Genomic DNA, 17700 nt, shown 5'->3' on the forward strand with positions numbered 1-17700 from the left:
AGGCGAGAATGGAGTTCGTTACGCATGCGATATCAAACAAGGAATGGTGCTCCAACCCAAAACCATTACATACTTGCGTTTACCTCAGCTCATTGGCTATCTACCCAGCTAGATTTCAAGAAGATCAGTGGTCATTGGGCAGAAATACAGTCCATCAACGAAGCTTCGCTAAAATGATTGGTGTGTAAGGTAGTCATTGCTCGTTGTCTTCAAATCAGTTAACTTCGGTCAATACTCCCCGCAAAAAAAACAATGACGTTTGGCTGTGTTGCAAAAATGTAGTACAAATTGAGAGATTTTATTAACCAATGTTAAGTCCTAGCTGATGGAGCTCCGATACAGCCCTATACCCTGAAACACCTACACGCTGGTCCCCCATTTTGACCTTTTTCTCAAGCATCTCCGTGCTGTCACACCTTTGATTATTTGTGCCAACAGGGCCACAGTAATTTGCCCCCCTTTCTGATTATCCGAGTGTGACCCCCTCCCAGTGGGTTACTTCAGCTAGTGTTGCCAGCACTGCTACTACCTGGGTGGGGGCACCCCACCGGAATCCCCACTGGCTAGGTACAAGGTCGTCAAGGTTCTCATTAGCAGCTTTGAGAATTTCCTTGTATATTATGCTCTCCCATCAGGGGGCCTTGGCTTTGTAGGACCAACCCTGCCAGGCAGGCTCAGAATCTTAAGGGGGCTGTGCTGCTCCAGTGGCTCTCTGACCGCATTCATCTTTCTGTTTTGGCTGCGTATAGACTACTTACATTAGGCCCATAAAACAGATAAGAACTTCTCCTTAGTGTATTGGTCGCTCAGGTGGGTGTCTGGGGTAGAGCGTCGGGGACAATACATGGGCTCTGGGATATGCAACCATTTTCCTTTTTCTCTCACTTAACTCCACACTTTTCCAAACACAAAAACACACACCTCACCTTCCATCACAATACACTTGCACATACCCACATACTGTGCCTTCTATGTCCACTGTTTGCTGTGTTTTATCTCTACCATGTTGATTGAGTACTTTTGTGTTTGGTTCCTTATATTAGATGTATTATTTAGCTAATTATGCTTTCTTCTAATGCTGTCTTATCTATTTAATACTAATTATGTTTTCTTCTAATGCTGTCTTATCTATTTAATACTAATTATGTTTTATTCTAATACTGTCTTATCTATTTAATACTAATTATGTTTTCTTCTAATGCTGTCTTATCTATTTAATACTAATTATGTTTTATTCTAATACTGTCTTATCTATTTAATACTAATTATGCTTTCTTCTAATGCTGTCTTATCTATTTAATACTAATTATGTTTTCTTCTAATGCTGTCGTATCTATTTAATACTAATTATGTTTTCTTCTAATGCTGTCGTATCTATTTAATACTAATTATGTTTTATTCTAATGCTGTCTTATCTATTTAATACTAATTATGTTTTATTCTAATACTGTCTTATCTACTTAATACTAATTATGCTTTCTTCTAATGCTGTCCCCTCTATTTAATACTAATGATGTTTTCTTCTAATGCTGTCTTATCTACTTAATACTAATTATACTTTATTCTAATGCTGTCTTATCTATTTAATACTAATTATACTTTATTCTAATGCTGTCTTATCTATTTAATACTAATTATGTTTTATTCTAATACTGTCTTATCTATTTAATACTAATGATACTTTCTTCTAATGCTGTCTTATCTATTTAATACTAATTATGTTTTATTCTATTACTGTCTTATCTACTTAATACTAATTATGCTTTATTCTAATGCTGTCTTATCTACTTAATACTAATTATACTTTCTTCTAATGCTGTCTTATCTACTTAATACTAATTATACTTTCTTCTAATGCTGTCTTATCTACTTAATACTAATTATACTTTATTCTAATGCTGTCTTATCTACTTACTACTAATTATACTTTATTCTAATGCTGTCTTATCTATTTAATACTAATTATGTTTTATTCTATTACTGTCTTATCTACTTAATACTAATTATGCTTTATTCTAATGCTGTCTTATCTACGTAATACTAATTATACTTTCTTCTAATGCTGTCTTATCTATTTAATACTAATTATGTTTTATTCTAATACTGTCTTATCTACTTAATACTAATTATGCTTTCTTCTAATGCTGTCCCCTCTATTTAATACTAATGATGTTTTCTTCTAATGCTGTCTTATCTACTTAATACTAATTATACTTTATTCTAATGCTGTCTTATCTATTTAATAATAATTATACTTTATTCTAATGCTGTCTTATCTATTTAATACTAATTATGTTTTATTCTAATACTGTCTTATCTATTTAATACTAATGATACTTTCTTCTAATGCTGTCTTATCTATTTAATACTAATTATGTTTTATTCTATTACTGTCTTATCTACTTAATACTAATTATGCTTTATTCTAATGCTGTCTTATCTACTTAATACTAATTATACTTTCTTCTAATGCTGTCTTATCTACTTAATACTAATTATACTTTCTTCTAATGCTGTCTTATCTACTTAATACTAATTATACTTTATTCTAATGCTGTCTTATCTACTTACTACTAATTATACTTTATTCTAATGCTGTCTTATCTATTTAATACTAATTATGTTTTATTCTATTACTGTCTTATCTACTTAATACTAATTATGCTTTATTCTAATGCTGTCTTATCTACTTAATACTAATTATACTTTATTCTAATGCTGTCTTATCTATTTAATACTAATTATACTTTCTTCTAATGCTGACTTATCTATTTAATACTATTATACTTTCTTCTAATGCTGTCTTATCTACTTACTTCTAATTATACTTTATTCTAATGCTGTCTTATCTACTTAATACTAATTATACTTTCTTCTAATGCTGTCTTATCTACTTAATACTAATTATACTTTCTTCTAATGCTGTCTTATCTACTTAATACTAATTATACTTTATTCTAATGCTGTCTTATCTACTTACTACTAATTATACTTTATTCTAATGCTGTCTTATCTATTTAATACTAATTAAGTCCAATTCTAATTATTTGTAACATTCCTTATCTTGAATGGGATGGTGTAGCTGTTTTGTATCAATTGTTGTATTTTATTGTTTTCCTACATATTTTTTTTTTACAATCCCTACCATGGCTAGTATTGGGTGTTCCATTATTAGACTCCTCTATGGGAACTTTGTGATATTTAGAATAGCCATGGAGTAATCTTGGTGTCTCAGAACATTTGGTTATAAACAGTTTATTGATTACGAAAGCTACACGTTTCCCTTTTAATCTATTCTGCTTGAAGATTGGGTACAGAACTTTGCGCCGTTCTGCAATTTCCTTCAGGAACTGATCATTAATTCCTATTTTCGGGCCAGCAAGTCTTTTACTCAGGCTTTTAACAATTTATTTTATCTCTGAAGAATGCAAATTTGGCAGCGATTGGGTGCTCATATCTTTTTCCGAAACGTTGTACACGTTCGAGTTGGATTTTGTCGACACCATCACCTGGGCTCTGTAGCGCTGTAAAATATAATTATTTGACCACACTTTCAGGATCTTCACCTTTCTTTTACTTTGATAGCAATAAGTATCAGATTTTCTCATAGACCTAGTCTGTAGGTCAAGTAAGGCTTCTCTCTTGTTCTCCTTTTCAAGTTCATTAACGTTTGTTTCAATCTCATTGACTGTACCTTTTAGCTTGTTTGTTTGTTTCTTCCTTGTAACAGCTTATTCGTCACTCATCTAGAGGCTCGCCTTCAACTCCTTTATATCTTTACTGACTAATTCATGCCCAGATTATCATTGATCGATTTTAACAGATCTCCTTACCTTTCCCGGTTGTGAAAAGCTTAAATCATCCGTGTCCGTCAAGGAGTCACGTTTTCTTTTGGGGATTGGCTCTCCATGTTTACCCTCTGTCATGTTTGGATGTTGATTGCTTTGGTAATGTTGGTTGATACATTTCTCTAGCCTTATCATTTGTTTTGTGTTGTTATTATTCCGTTTTTATCTGCACTGAGGTGTTCAGTCCACCTTACTTTGCCCATGTTAAGTTCTTAGTGATGTAGATGCCAAGGAACTTGAAGCTCTCGACCCGCTCCACAACAGCCCCGTCGATGTGGATGGGGGGCCTGCTCTTCCCTCTTTCTCCTATAGTCCACGATCAGCTCCTTGTGCCTACCACCGTTGTGTCGTCAGTAAACTTGATGATGGCTTTGGATTTGTGCTTGGCCACGGAGTTGTGGGTGAACAGGGAGTACAGAAGGGGACTAAGCACACACCACTGAGGGGCCCCCGTTTTGAGGGTCAGTGTGGCGGAGGTATTGTTGCCTACCCTCACCACCTGGGGCCGGCCTGTCAGAAGTCCAGCATCTAGCTGCAGAAGGATGGGTTCAGTCCCAGGGTCCGTAGCTTGGTGATTAACTTGGAGGGGACTATGGTGTTGAACGCTGAGCTGTAGTCTATCAACAGCCTTCTCACATGGTTATTTCCTCTCTTGTCCAGGTGGGAGAGAGCAGTGTGAAGAGCAATTGAAATTGTGTCATCTGTGGATCTGTTGAGGTGGTATGTGAATTGGAGTTGGTCTAGGGTGTCTGGGATGATAGTGTTGATGTGTGTCATGACCAGCCTTTCAAAGCACTTCATAATTACAGATGTGAGTGCCACAGGGACATAGTCATGTCAGAAGGTTCCCTTGGAACTATTGGGAACAGGGACAATAGTGGTCAGTTTGAAACATGTTGGGATTACAGAGTGGGACAAAGAGAGATTGTAAATGTCTGTGAAGACGCTTGACAGCTGGTCATGCTTTGAGAGACGCGCCCTGGTATTCAGTCATCTGATTGTTAACCTCTTTAAACGTTTTGCTCATATCGGCCACAGAGAGCGAGATCACACAGTCATCTGGAGATCACACAGTCATCTGGCGCAGGAGACGTGTTGGTAGAAGTGAGGTGGTGTAATTAGCTAAATTGTTGCTTACTCATTATCTGCAACCAAACGCATTTGAATGCTGCCAAAGACTCTCACACAACAGTCGATCAGCTATCCAGCTCAAATAGCCGACGTCACTATCAGCAGAGATGCTATTTAGTGTGAATGACGCAATGCTCACCTACTCATTTATTGGCCACATGGTGTTTGGGACAATTCCGGGCTGTCACACAGGCGTCACTGTGCGCTGAGCTGGTCAGTTAATAGATGTATCTATCCACCATAACAGTTGTTACCCTGGCCTTAGTGTGATGGCAACATGCTGTTAGTGACCACAGTGGCACACTGAGTCTGTCTGTTGACCAGCAGAGACCGCCTTTGTCATGGTGGTCACAGGGACAGAAAGGTGACCAGTGACTCTCTGGCCAGTTATCCACTCTAATAAATGTAGTATTTTAGGATCATTCTTATTTGTATGAGATGAGTGCATGTGTGTATGCTTGTTGTGTCTATGTGTTGATGTTTACATGTCTCTTCATCTTAGTGTGTGTGTATGCTTGTTGTGTCTGTGTGTTGATGTTTACATGTCTCTTCATCTTAGTGTGTGTGTATGCTTGTTGTGTCTGTGTGTTGATGTTTACATGTCTCTTCATCTTAGTGTGTGTGTATTTGTCTTGATATTCATCTGTGTGTGTGGGGGTGGGGGGGGGGGGGTGACCTATACCCCTGTGAAGGTGACCTATACCCCTGTCCCTAGCCAGTCATACATTCCTCTGGAAGGCGACCTATACCCCTGTCCCTAGCCAGTCATCCATTCCTCTGGAAGATGACCTATACCCCTGTCCCTAGCCAGTCATCCATTCCTCTGGAAGATGACCTACATTTGAAATCGGAAGTTTACATACACCATAGCCAAATACATTTAAACTCAGTTTTTCACAATTCCTGACATTTAATCAGAGTAAAAATGCCCTGTCTTAGGTCAGTTAGGATCACCACTTTATTTTAAGAATGTGAAATGTCAGAATAATAGTAGAGATAATTATTTATTTCAGCTTGTATTTCTTTCATCACATTCCTACTGGGTTAGAAGTTTACATACACTCAATTAGCATTTGGTAGCATTGCCTTTAAATTGTTTAACTTGGGTCAAACGTTTCGGGTAGCCTTCCACAAGCTTCCCACAATAAGTTGGCTGAATTTTGGCCCATTCCTCCTAACAGAGCTGGTGTAACTGAGTCAGGTTTGTGGACCTCCTTGCTCGCACCCGCTTTTTCATTTCTGCCCACAAATGTTCTATAGGATTGAGGTCAGGGCTTTGTGATGGCCACTCAAATACTTTGACTTTGTTGTCCTTAAGCCATTTTGCCACAACTTTGGAAGTATGTTTGGCGTCATTGTCCATTTGGAAGACCCATTTGCGACCAAGCTTTAACTTCCAGACTGATGTCTTTAGATATTGCATCAATATATCCACATAATTGTCCTACCTCATGATTCCATCTATTTTGTGAAGTGCACCAGTCCCTCCTACATCAAAGCACCCCCACAACATGATGCTGCCACCCCCGTGCTTCACAATTGGGGTGGTGTTCTTCGGCTTGCAAGCCACCCCCTCTTTCCCCCAAACATAACGATTGTCATTATGGCCAAAGTTCTATTTTTGTTTCATCAGACCAGAGGACATTTCTCCAAAATCCAAAATGTACAATCTTTGTCCCCATGTGTAGTTACAAACTGTATTCTGTCTTTTTTTATGACGGTTTTGGAGCAGTGGTACCTTCAGGCGTTTGGAAATTGCTCCCAAGGATGTACCAGACTTGTGGAGGTCTACAATTTTTTTCTGAAGTCTTGGCTGATTTCTTTTGATTTTCCCATGATGTCAAGCAAAGAGGCACTGAGTTTGAAGGTAGGCCTTGAAATACATCCACAGGTACACCTCCAATTGACTCAAATGATTAGCCTAAAAGAAGCTTCTAAAGCGATGACATCATTTTATGGAATTTTCCAAGCTGTTTAAAGGCACAGTCAACTTAGTGTATGTAAACTTCTGACCCACTGGCATTGTGATACAGCGAATTATAAGTGAAATAATCTGTCTGTAAACAATTGTTGGGAAAATGACTTGTGTCATGCTCAAAATAGATGTCCTAACCGACTTGCCAAAACTATAGTTTGATAACAAGAAATTTGTGGAGTGGTTGAAAAACAAGTTATAATGACTCCAACGTAAGTGTATGTAAACTTCCGACTTCAACTGTATACCCCTGTCCCTAGCCATTCCTGTGTCCAGTGTCCTGCAGCCATCCAGTGGGCATCAAGCCTCCATTGTGCTCCCTGCTGCAGGATTGGGTCTCTACTCAACCCATCATTCAACAACAGACACTCTTATGACAGAGTCATTTTTTTCCTGTTTCTTACCAGGCCACTGATTCCACTATGTTGTAACTCTATTTGTCAAAATACAACTTATCAGTAAGAAAGACGGTGTTCTTGGCAAAAGTGACAGTTTGAATGAACGTTGTCTATTTTCAGTAAAGCCTAACAGTTTCATTTTCACCCTGCTCCATCAAGTGCACTCAATCACAGAATCAACGTTTCTCCATCTATGTGGAATATGATTTGCTTGCTCTCCACAGAACATCTCTATTTGAACTCAATAAGAATGATCAAATATGATTGGCTGAATCAGTTTGAGTGGGTGGATCTAAAGTGTCTTTATACTCGGGGCCAAGACATGATCTCGATCAGCCTTACAGATGAAACGTCTCCATTTCTCTCCCCGCTCTTCCTTCCTTCCCTCCTCTCCCTCTTTTTCATTACATCTTTCTGTCTCTCCACCCACACTCCCTCTCTCTGTCTTTCTCTCCCACTCCCTCTCTCATCTCTCCACCCACTCTCCCTCTCTCTGTCTTTCTCTCCCACTCCCTCTCTCATCCCTCCACCCACACTCCCTCTCTCTGTCTTTCTCTCCCACTCCCTCTCTCATCTCTCCACCCACACTCCCTCTCTCTGTCTTTCTCTCCCACTCCCTCTCTCATCTCTCCTCCCCTCTCCTCTCTCTGTCTTTCTCTCCCACTCCCTCTCTCATCTCTCCTCCCCTCTCCTCTCTCTGTCTTTCTCTCCCACTCCCTCTCTCATCCCTCCACCCACTCTCCCTCTCTCTGTCTTTCTCTCCCACTCCCTCTCTCATCTCTCCTCCCCTCTCCTCTCTCTGTCTTTCTCTCCCACTCCCTCTCAAATCTCTCCTCCCCTCTCTCTCTCTCTGTCTTTCTCTCCCACTCCCTCTCTCATCTCTCATCCCCTCTCCCTCTCTCTGTCTTTCTCTCCCACTCCCATCTCTCCTCCCCTCTCACTCTCTGTCTTTCTCTCCCACTCCCATCTCTCCTCCCCTCTCCCTCTCTCTCTTTCTCTCCCACTCCCTCTCTCATCTCTCATCCCCTCTCCCTCTCTCTGTCTTTCTCTCCCACTCCCATCTCTCCTCCCCTCTCACTCTCTGTCTTTCTCTCCCACTCCCATCTCTCCTCCCCTCTCCCTTTCTCTCTTTCTCTCCCACTCCCTCTCTCATCTCTCATCCCCTCTCCCTCTCTCTGTCTTTCTCTCCCACTCCCATCTCTCCTCCCCTCTCCCTCTCTCTGTCTTTCTCTCCCACTCCCATCTCTCCTCCCCTCTCCCTCTCTCTCTTTCTCTCCCACTCCCTCTCTCATCTCTCCTCCCCTCTCTCTCTCTGTCTTTCTCTCCCACTCCCTCTCTCATCTCTCCTCCCCTCTCCCTCTCTCTGTCTTTCTCTCCCACTCCCATCTCTCCTCCCCTCTCCCTCTCTCTCTTTCTCTCCCACCCCCTCTCTCATCTCTCCTCCCCTCTCCCTCTCTCTGTCTTTCTCTCCCACTCCCTCTCTCATCTCTCCTCCCCTCTCCCTCTCCCTCTCTGTCTTTCTCTCCCACTCCCTCTCTCATCTCTCCTCCCCTCTCCCTCTCTTCCATCAGATGTCCGTGCTGCCAGGGAGCAGATGCACATTGGAGGAGTGGCCTATCCCACGCTGCCCCTGCAGGACGTGCCAGCCCGCGCCCCCTCCTCTTTCGGCCAGCACTCGGCTGCCTGCTCCCCCACAGGCTCCTACGTTGGTTCCCTGCCCCCCCCAGGGCTCGTGCCCCCCCAGCCCCACAGCAGTTACTACAGCATGCCTGCCCCCCAGCACCCCTTCTACACCCGGGTGAGACGCCAGCACAACACAGCAGCAGACAGGCAGATGACTGCACCTGAACGTAGCTCAGTACACATTCATTTAGTAGACAGTAGAGTAGGGAAGGTTTGTTCAACGTACTTCAGAATACCAGTAAACCGGTGTGCCTGGCACTTACTACCATACCCTGTTTAAAGGCACTTAAATATATTGTCTTGCCTCATTCATACCTTAGTAGAAAAATAATCACAGTGCAGTTGTACCTACCTCAGTTTACCTTCGCATACACACAGGACTTGGTTACTAAGTGATGGTTACTTACCTCTGTTTGTTAATGTGACTGCCCAGCTACCTCAGAGCACCGACCTCACAAGACAGTGCCGTTTACTCACTTAACCTCATTTTGAAATGTAACAGTGCTGACCTCAACTTGAAAAAATGATTCTTCACAGTTCTGGTGTTACTTAAAATTAGGAACCCCTTTCTAATATTGAGTCCCCCCTACAAACACACACACACACACACACCTTTTGCCCTCAGAGCAGCCTCAGTTTGTCAGGGCGTGGACTCCACAGGGTGTCGAAAGTGTTCCACAGGGATGCTGGCCCATGTTGACTCCAATGCTTCCCACAGTTGTGTCAAGTTGGCTGGATGTCCTTTGGGCGGTTGACCATTCTTGATACACATGGGAAACTGTTGAGCATGAAAAACCCAGCAGCGTTGCAGTTCTTGACACAAACTGGTGCGCCTGTCACCTACTACCATACCCTGTTCAATGGCACTTAAATATTTTGTCTTGCCCATTCACCCACTGAAGGGCACACATACACAATCCATGTCTCAATTGTCTCAAGGCTTAAAAATCCTTCTTTAACCTGTCTCTTCCCCTTCATCGTCACTGATTGAAGTGGATTTAACAAGAGACATCAATAAGGGATCATAGCTTTCACCTGGATTCACCTAGACAGTCTGTCATGGAAAGAGCAGGTGTTCTTAATGTTTTGTATAAGAATGGTCCCTCATACAATCCACATGTTTTAACCATTCTCCATCTTCATCCTTCCTCTCTCTCTGGTTTCCATATAGCCCTATTTTCCCAATCATGTGTATCACCTTCCCCGTCATCAATACAGCTCCCATCTTCACCCTGCCCCGACCCAATCACGCCCCTCCTTCAAAACAGGCTACCCCAGGGACCCCAATGGGCTTGTAAGTACAGAGCTGCCTGTCAGTAGTACACCTAGCACTAGTAGCTAGTCAGTAGATAGTAGTCATAGTAACAGTTTTTTTGTTGCCTTAGTGGTTAAGCGCCAATTACTTTTACAATTGTTTTGATTCTGATTCTGTTTGACAATAACACGTGTTCACCTTTATACATTTTCTCAACACTTTTATTTTCCTCCCAAAAAAGTAAAAGGGTGTGTTTCTCTTTGTGTTCTTCATTGCGATGAATACGATCCGTTTAATGCAGCGGGTCAGTGGGTCAGCAGGTGGTCTCTGTCTTCAGGTCCGTTGTGTAAGCTTGTATGAAACGAACCCCTTTCACTCTTCAAGGAGTTTGTGTTTTTTACCCCCCTATACACCTCAATCTTATTTTGCTCCAGCTCTAGTTTAGGTTATTCCTATACCCAATGCCCCTTGACCCACCCCGTGCCTCATTCTGTGCCCATGTCAGGATGTAATTGCTGAGGATCCCAGAGAGGGCCTCCCCTCCCCCACTACCACTGACCCCCCTATGGTAACACGACAGGCTGGTGTGGAGCGTTGGCATTAGCTGAAGCATCTGTGTCCTTTCATCTTGACTGTTACGACTAGCCACACACAAACACACACAAACTCACTAAAAGGCTATGCACTCACACACATGGCTAACCTTGTCCGTCAACCAGATACACTAACATGGTTTGGAAAGCTGACAGGGTATGTCAGTGACAATGTCATGTCTCATGTTGACTAGTTGCACCGTGGCTCCCATGTTTGTGGCCTGCTCTGGACCTAAGTGTAATAGCTCAGTCCTGTATGAATGTGAGTCTCATTGTCCAGGAGTGAACTAACCACCATGCGAGTGCGCCCGCTCCCATTCTACATACGAAGCATGTTCATATAGGACTAGTTCACAGGAAGGTCCAAGTAAGTATAGATGAAGTGGCGGTGCAGAGTTTCCCCTAGGATTTCTTTCAGCAGCGGTGGCAGAGATAGCGGGGGGGATCTTCCCTTTTTTTTTGCAGTGACGGCCACGATTTAGCAGCACCGGTGTACCACTGCTAGATGCACATAGGGGAAACACTGATGATGTAATTACATGGTAATCAGTCATAGGGGAAACACTGATGACGTAATTACAGGGTAATCAGTCATATGGGAGATACTGATGATGTAATTACAGGGTAATCAGTCATAGGGGAAACACTGATGATGTAATTACATGGTAATCAGTCATAGGGGAAACACTGATGATGTAATTACAGGGTAATCAGTCATATGGGAGATACTGATGATGTAATTACAGGGTAATCAGTCATAGGGGAAACACTGATGATGTAATTACAGGGTAATCAGTCATAGGGGAAACACTGATGATGTAATTACAGGGTAATCAGTCATATGGGAGATACTGATGATGTAATTACAGGGTAATCAGTCATAGGGGAGATACTGATGATGTAATTACATGGTAATCAGTCATAGGAGAGATACTGATGATGTAATTAAAGGGTAATCAGTCATATGGGAGATACTGATGATGTAATTACGGGGTAATCAGTCATAGGGGAGATACTGATGATGTAATTACATGTTAATCAGTCATAGGGGAAACACTGATGATGTAATTACATGTTAATCAGTCATAGGGGAAACACTGGTGATGTAATTACGGGGTAATCAGTCATAAGGGAAACACTGATAATGTAATTACATGGTAATCAGTTATAGGGGAAACACTGATAATGTAATTACATGGTAATCAGTCATAGGGGAAACACTGATAATGTAATTACATGGTAATCAGTCATAGGGGAAACAGTGATAATGTAATTACATGGTAATCAGTCATAGAGATACGGATGATGTAATTACGTGGTAATCAGTCATGGAGATACACATTATAAAAGGGCCAATAAAGGGCCAATATCTCAGCACTCTGTTTCCTCTCTTTTTCCTCATCCCTCTGCTCTGCCCATGCCCCACACTGCTGGAATTACAGCCTTATCGCACACAGGGGTCTCTTGTCACACACACACACACACTTGTGTGCCTATACAAACACACGTGTATACGTAATCACACTCGCACTGGCACAGTGTAACACACAGTCACACTTACAGTCTGGGTGGAGGACCAGTTTTTAAGGCTTCCTCAAAGTGGAAACTTCTGCTTTTCTGTGTGGGGGATATCTCTCTTTCTCTCCTTACGCTTCTCTCTCTCAACAAACATCACGCTCTGTGCTGCTCGTCCTCTCTGCAAAGATTATCTTCTTAAAGCGCTCTATAAAAAATATATTTCATTTCCTCCTGTAATAATTCTGAACTAAATGGCTTCTCAGTTTCAGTCTTTGCTAGATGGGATGCTGTAAAAGTGCCTTTGCCCGCTGTGTTTCAAGATAAATGTTTTATTGTCTAGTCTGACGTGAATGTGTCTACTGTTCTCTTGTGTTCTATGATGACTTCGGCATGTGGCCTAATGTCGTGCTCCTATCTGTCTGTCTGTCTGTCTGTCTGTCTCTACCTCTATCAATCTCTACCTCTCTGTCTGTCTGCCTCTTGTCTCTCTGCCTTTCTGTCTCTATGCAACTGTCTCTCTGCCTCTGTCTCTCTGCCTCTCTTTCTCCCCCCGAAGCAGTTGTCTCAGCCTTTCAGACCCAAGCAGGTACACTCATCTCTTTGGACTTCACCATCTCTAACTTTTTCACCACATCACTACCTTTCTACCTCACTACCTTTCTACCTCACTACCTTTCTACCTCACTTCCTTTCTACCTCACTACCTTTCTACCTCACTTCCTTTCTACCTCACTACCTTTCTACCTCACTTCCTTTCTACCTCACTAACTTTCTACCTCACTAACTTTCTACCTCACTACCATTATACCTCACTACCTTTCTACCTCACTACCTTTCTACCTCACTACCTTTCTACCTCACTTCCTTTCTACCTCACTACCATTATACCTCACTACCTTTCTACCTCACTAACTTTCTACCTCACTACCTTTCTACCTCACTACCTTTCTATCTCACCTCCTCCAACTAATATAACATGCCATGCTTTTCCCTCCACCTGTCATGCATTAGAAACATAGACAAGAACCTTCACCCACCTTCCATATAGCCCACCTCTACATATGATATATTTAAGCAATAAGGGCCGAGGGGGTGTGGTATATGGCCAATATACCATGTCTAAAGGCTGTTCTTTATGCTCAACGCAATGCGGAGTGCCTGGATACAGCCCTTTGCTGTGGTATATTGGCCATATATCACAAAGTCCAAAGATGCCTTTTTGCTATTATAAACTGGTTAACAATGTAATTAGAGCAGTACAAATACATGTTTTGTCATACCCGTGGTATACAGTTAGATTTATAACGTCAGTTAGCCAATCAGCATTCAGTGCTCTAACCACCAGTTTATCGATAATGTAGTTGAAAATAGTTCTAGTTGAATGTACAATAGTTCTAGAATGTCTCTTCTAGGTCATCCAACGCATGTATTATGAATTCTACTTCTAAATGAATTCAACAAAACCCACCAGAAAGAAAGTTTTACTTGCCAAATTTGCAAGACCCAATTAAGAAGCATGATTTAAAATGCCAGCCAGAAATACTTAAGAAACAGAAATCATTTGGGCTGTCATTATTGAGGAGCTCTACAGTCTACTGGATAATTGCTCTCTCCGGTACTTTTAACGGATGCTAATATGAATGCCTCTATATAACGCATCAGGGAAAGTCATGCAGATAGTGTGTTACCTGCTAAAGCCACACACACACACACACACACACACACACACTGGCCTATTAGTGCAGCTGACACCGCAGTACGCTGCACTCTCCAGGACTGTCTGTGTACAGTAGCTAACCTCCCCAAATCAGCGTCACCCTCTGCCTCCTTTCACAGAGTGATGACAGTTACACCCCCCCCTGTTCTGCTAGGCTCTGTTAAGACGTGTACAGCTTATTTTCTCAAGCAAGCTCTCGCAGCAAAAGACCAAGCACAGACGTCTTCTAAGCCTCTGCGCCTTCCCGCCCAAGTCAACAAAGCTGTTGTTTTGTTGTTGCTCAGTCAGAGAGAGAGAGAGAAGGGTTGTTTTGTTTCTCTGTTAGTGGGTGGCATATTAGGTTAGCTGGGAGGTTAGAGAGCATTAGGGGGCGAGGGTATTGACCACTCTTCTAGCCTCAAGGAGGAGAGCAGTGGAAGAGTCACACACACGGCTCGTCTGTGTACAGTGAATAATGCACTACCATCAACAGTGTCTTCAGATTAACATGCAGACGCCCAACAGAGACCATACTGCACAGCTGGTGCCGCTCGTTACCATGCTCTAGTATTGTTACCTCACAGGTGCTGGCACTGACAGAGTAATGCATTTGGTTTGGAGTGTTTTGTCTTTGTGCTATGCTGTGAAAAGGGGAATAGTGTTTCTGGTTGCAGTGAATAGCTACTCCAGTGTTAACCACCATTAATGTTAAGCTAGCTGTGGTTGTTGAAACGTTGTTCTGTGGTTGTTGAAGCGTTGTGCTAACAGTTTGCGCTAACCGTATGACTTTGCAGTGGTGGTGAGTGAGCCCTACTATGCTACAACGTCAATGGGTGATTCTGTGTGGACTTATGTGTGTGTGTGTGTGTGTGACAGGGTTCTGCCTCTGGGGTACCGGGAACCCCTGTGGTACTCCTCAGCTCTCTGAACACGGACGCAGTGTGTGAGCGCGTCAAACAGATCGCCGGCATGGACTCTAGCATGCTGGGCCAGTATACCTCCACTATCAAGAAGGTCAGGCCTACTACACACACCGTCACACACCATCACACACACATACATATTGCTCCTGTTTATACAACACCTTAGTCAATAAAGTTTATACAAAAGATTCTAAATTATATCCATTTGCACACAAGGTTTATTTTTGTCTATCAATATCTTGATCAACTTTATATGGCTCAACAAAACAGCTAATGTCTCTGTCTGCATTGATCAGCTTCTAGTCCATTTATAAATGATCTATAGACAGTATGTCATGAAAGCTTCTAGACCACAGTCAGTCTACCCAGCTAACAATGCTTCTTGTGTCTTCATGTGAAAAGTCCTCCTTGTTTGGTGAGGTACAGAACCGGAAGTATATAAATATATGTAATACAAGCTCGCCTTTTGAGAACAGGACTCCTGTTGAAAATGCATACGTTTCTTTAACCTCTCTTAGAGGGGTTTCTTGCCATCTGAAAGAGTTCCATATGCCTCTACTTTTTTAATTGAACATATGGCCCTACTTCAATCAACTTATTCCTGTTTTACTCAACTTCTGCCTTTTTATGCCCTAATTTATACAGTATGGGGCTGTTTCCAGGACACAGATTAAGCCTAGCAGCATAGTCCTGGACTAAAAAGCTATCTTGATTGAGAATCTCCATTGAAAGTGCTTTCTACTCCAGGATTTGGCTTTATCTGTGTCCAAACCGGCTCTATGTGCCTGTATTTGGTTAGTAGTGAACTTGTCTCTGCCTCTCTCTGTGTTAGGCCAATGTGAATGGCCGGGTGCTGTCTCAGTGCAACCTGGAAGAGCTGAAGAATGAGATGAACATGAACTTTGGGGACTGGCAGCTCTTCAGAGGGATGGTAAGACAAAACCTCCACCTCCGCTCTTAAATACTTTACATCCTTATTTTATTGATTTAATGTGTACTTTAATATCAGCATCCTGATTTTCATTCACCGGAGTTGTGTTTTTGTGTGTTGTTTCTTTGTCTTCTTAAAATCGGGGCGTCTTGAGCCTTCTCTGGAGACATTGGAGGATTTTATAATCCGTATTAAGAGAAAGTCTGCAGTATGCTTTGCTCGCTCGAGGGGCTGGAATCAGGAACACATGTAGCTCGCGTTGATCAGATGTCCGTTTGAGCCTCCTTCCACTAACTAACGTTGTGTTGCCAGAACATGGCCGTCCAGCCTGAGATCTGGAGGAAGGTTATTGTCAGTGGGAGCTACAGTCAGCCAGTCTCCACGCAGTCCAGGGGTCTGATTCTGAAAACCAGTTGCGCGGCTTTACGAAAACTAGCATGTTCTCCTCCTCGAAGCACATCCCAAGCTCCTCCTCAAAGCACATCCCAAGCTCCTCCTCGAAGCACATCCCAAGCTCCTCCTCGAAGCACATCCCAAACTCTCCTCGAAGCACATCCCAAGCTCCTCCTCGAAGCACATCCCAAGCTCCTCCTCAAAGCACATCCCAAGCTCCTCCTCGAAGCACATCCCAAGCTACTCCTCGAAGCACATCCCAAGCCATCTGACGTGGACACCGGACCACTTACCCCTACAGGCCCTGTAGAGTTCAACCAAACTTCTGGCATCACCATCCGTGGTGCCTTCTGTATTGAACTAAAATACTAGTACTGACTTTGTGTTTGTAACCTATTAAGATGATGGTGATGTATTGGCTTCATACAGTATCTGATGGTTATCAGGTATATTATAGATGCAGCGTTGAGTCTATTTCTGTTGGTTGTATATTGGCTCTGTAGAGTTAGTTGTTGTATGTTGAGTTTCATAGCTAGTGGTGATACTGTATATTGGCTCTGTAGCTCGTGGTTATTTCCTATGTTGATTCTCTACCTTGTATTGTGGTGACAGGTTTACTCTAGAACTGGTAGTATATTTGCCTGTCTAAGTCATCTCTCTTCTTCCCTCTGTCTCCCAGGTGATGGAACAGCGTAATGTGGAGGGCCAGGCCCTGCAGGACGAGTCACGTGCAGCCAGCGAGCAGGGCAGCAGCGTGGCCAACATGGAGACGGCCAGGCACCAGGGCCAGGGAGCTCCCCATGAGGTGGGCGACTACATCTTGAACCTCAGCTTCGAGGAGCTCAGTAACATGGGCCTGAGCCTGGAGGAACCCACCCAGACACACAGAGAGACTACACAGCACTGGCCCATGGTGAGGAGTTCAGCACACACACACACTCAGCGGTGGGGAGTTGAACATACACACACACACACAACACACTGAAACACACGTCCATATGCACACACAGTACACATACATAGACTTTGGCACTGTTTTTTGCTCATAACACAGATAAACACATTCACAGACACTTACCAAGCCACCCAAACACCCTTAAAGCACACATCTAAGCAGTCACACATCTACATTTACTCAAGCAGTCATTGGTTGAGGAAGTTGAGGTGGCGGGGGGGGGACACCACCACCAAAAGGCAGGGTCTTAGAAAATATGTTATTTTTGCTCTCTCTGCTCTCCAATAAAGCATTGTAAGTTCAACGGCAGCGCCGTAACCACAAACTTCATGAGTTTGTGCTTTTTCTCACCCTTTCGCCCATACCAGTAACGTCCATGACGCGCTCGTTCCCCCCTCAAC

At 42.7% G+C, this 17700-nt stretch overlaps 1 protein-coding gene across 14 annotated transcripts in view; it reads left to right on the forward strand.

The window, feature by feature from the left end:
- Positions 1-17700, forward strand: part of LOC110498117 (kinase D-interacting substrate of 220 kDa B) — a 96459-nt gene that overhangs the window by 76760 nt on the left and 1999 nt on the right. For 5 of the 14 annotated variants that reach the window (XM_036955089.2, XM_090211483.1, XM_090211484.1 and 2 more), the window contains 6 exons: positions 8924-9150; positions 10207-10329; positions 10796-10858; positions 14974-15111; positions 15853-15951; positions 17024-17257. In XM_036955089.2, the coding sequence (XP_036810984.2) occupies positions 8924-9150; positions 10207-10329; positions 10796-10858; positions 14974-15111; positions 15853-15951; positions 17024-17257 (884 nt within the window). Of the gene's footprint in view, positions 1-8923; positions 9151-10206; positions 10330-10795; positions 10859-12957; positions 12988-14973; positions 15112-15852; positions 15952-17023; positions 17258-17700 lie in introns of all 14 variants that reach the window. The other 9 variants (XM_036955093.2, XM_090211487.1, XM_090211486.1 and 6 more) reach the window with 4 other exon arrangements.

Source organism: Oncorhynchus mykiss, chromosome 19 (assembly GCF_057628025.1).
Source record: "Oncorhynchus mykiss isolate SJ-2025 chromosome 19, ASM5762802v1, whole genome shotgun sequence".
In the NCBI taxonomy this organism is placed as follows: domain Eukaryota; kingdom Metazoa; phylum Chordata; class Actinopteri; order Salmoniformes; family Salmonidae; genus Oncorhynchus; species Oncorhynchus mykiss.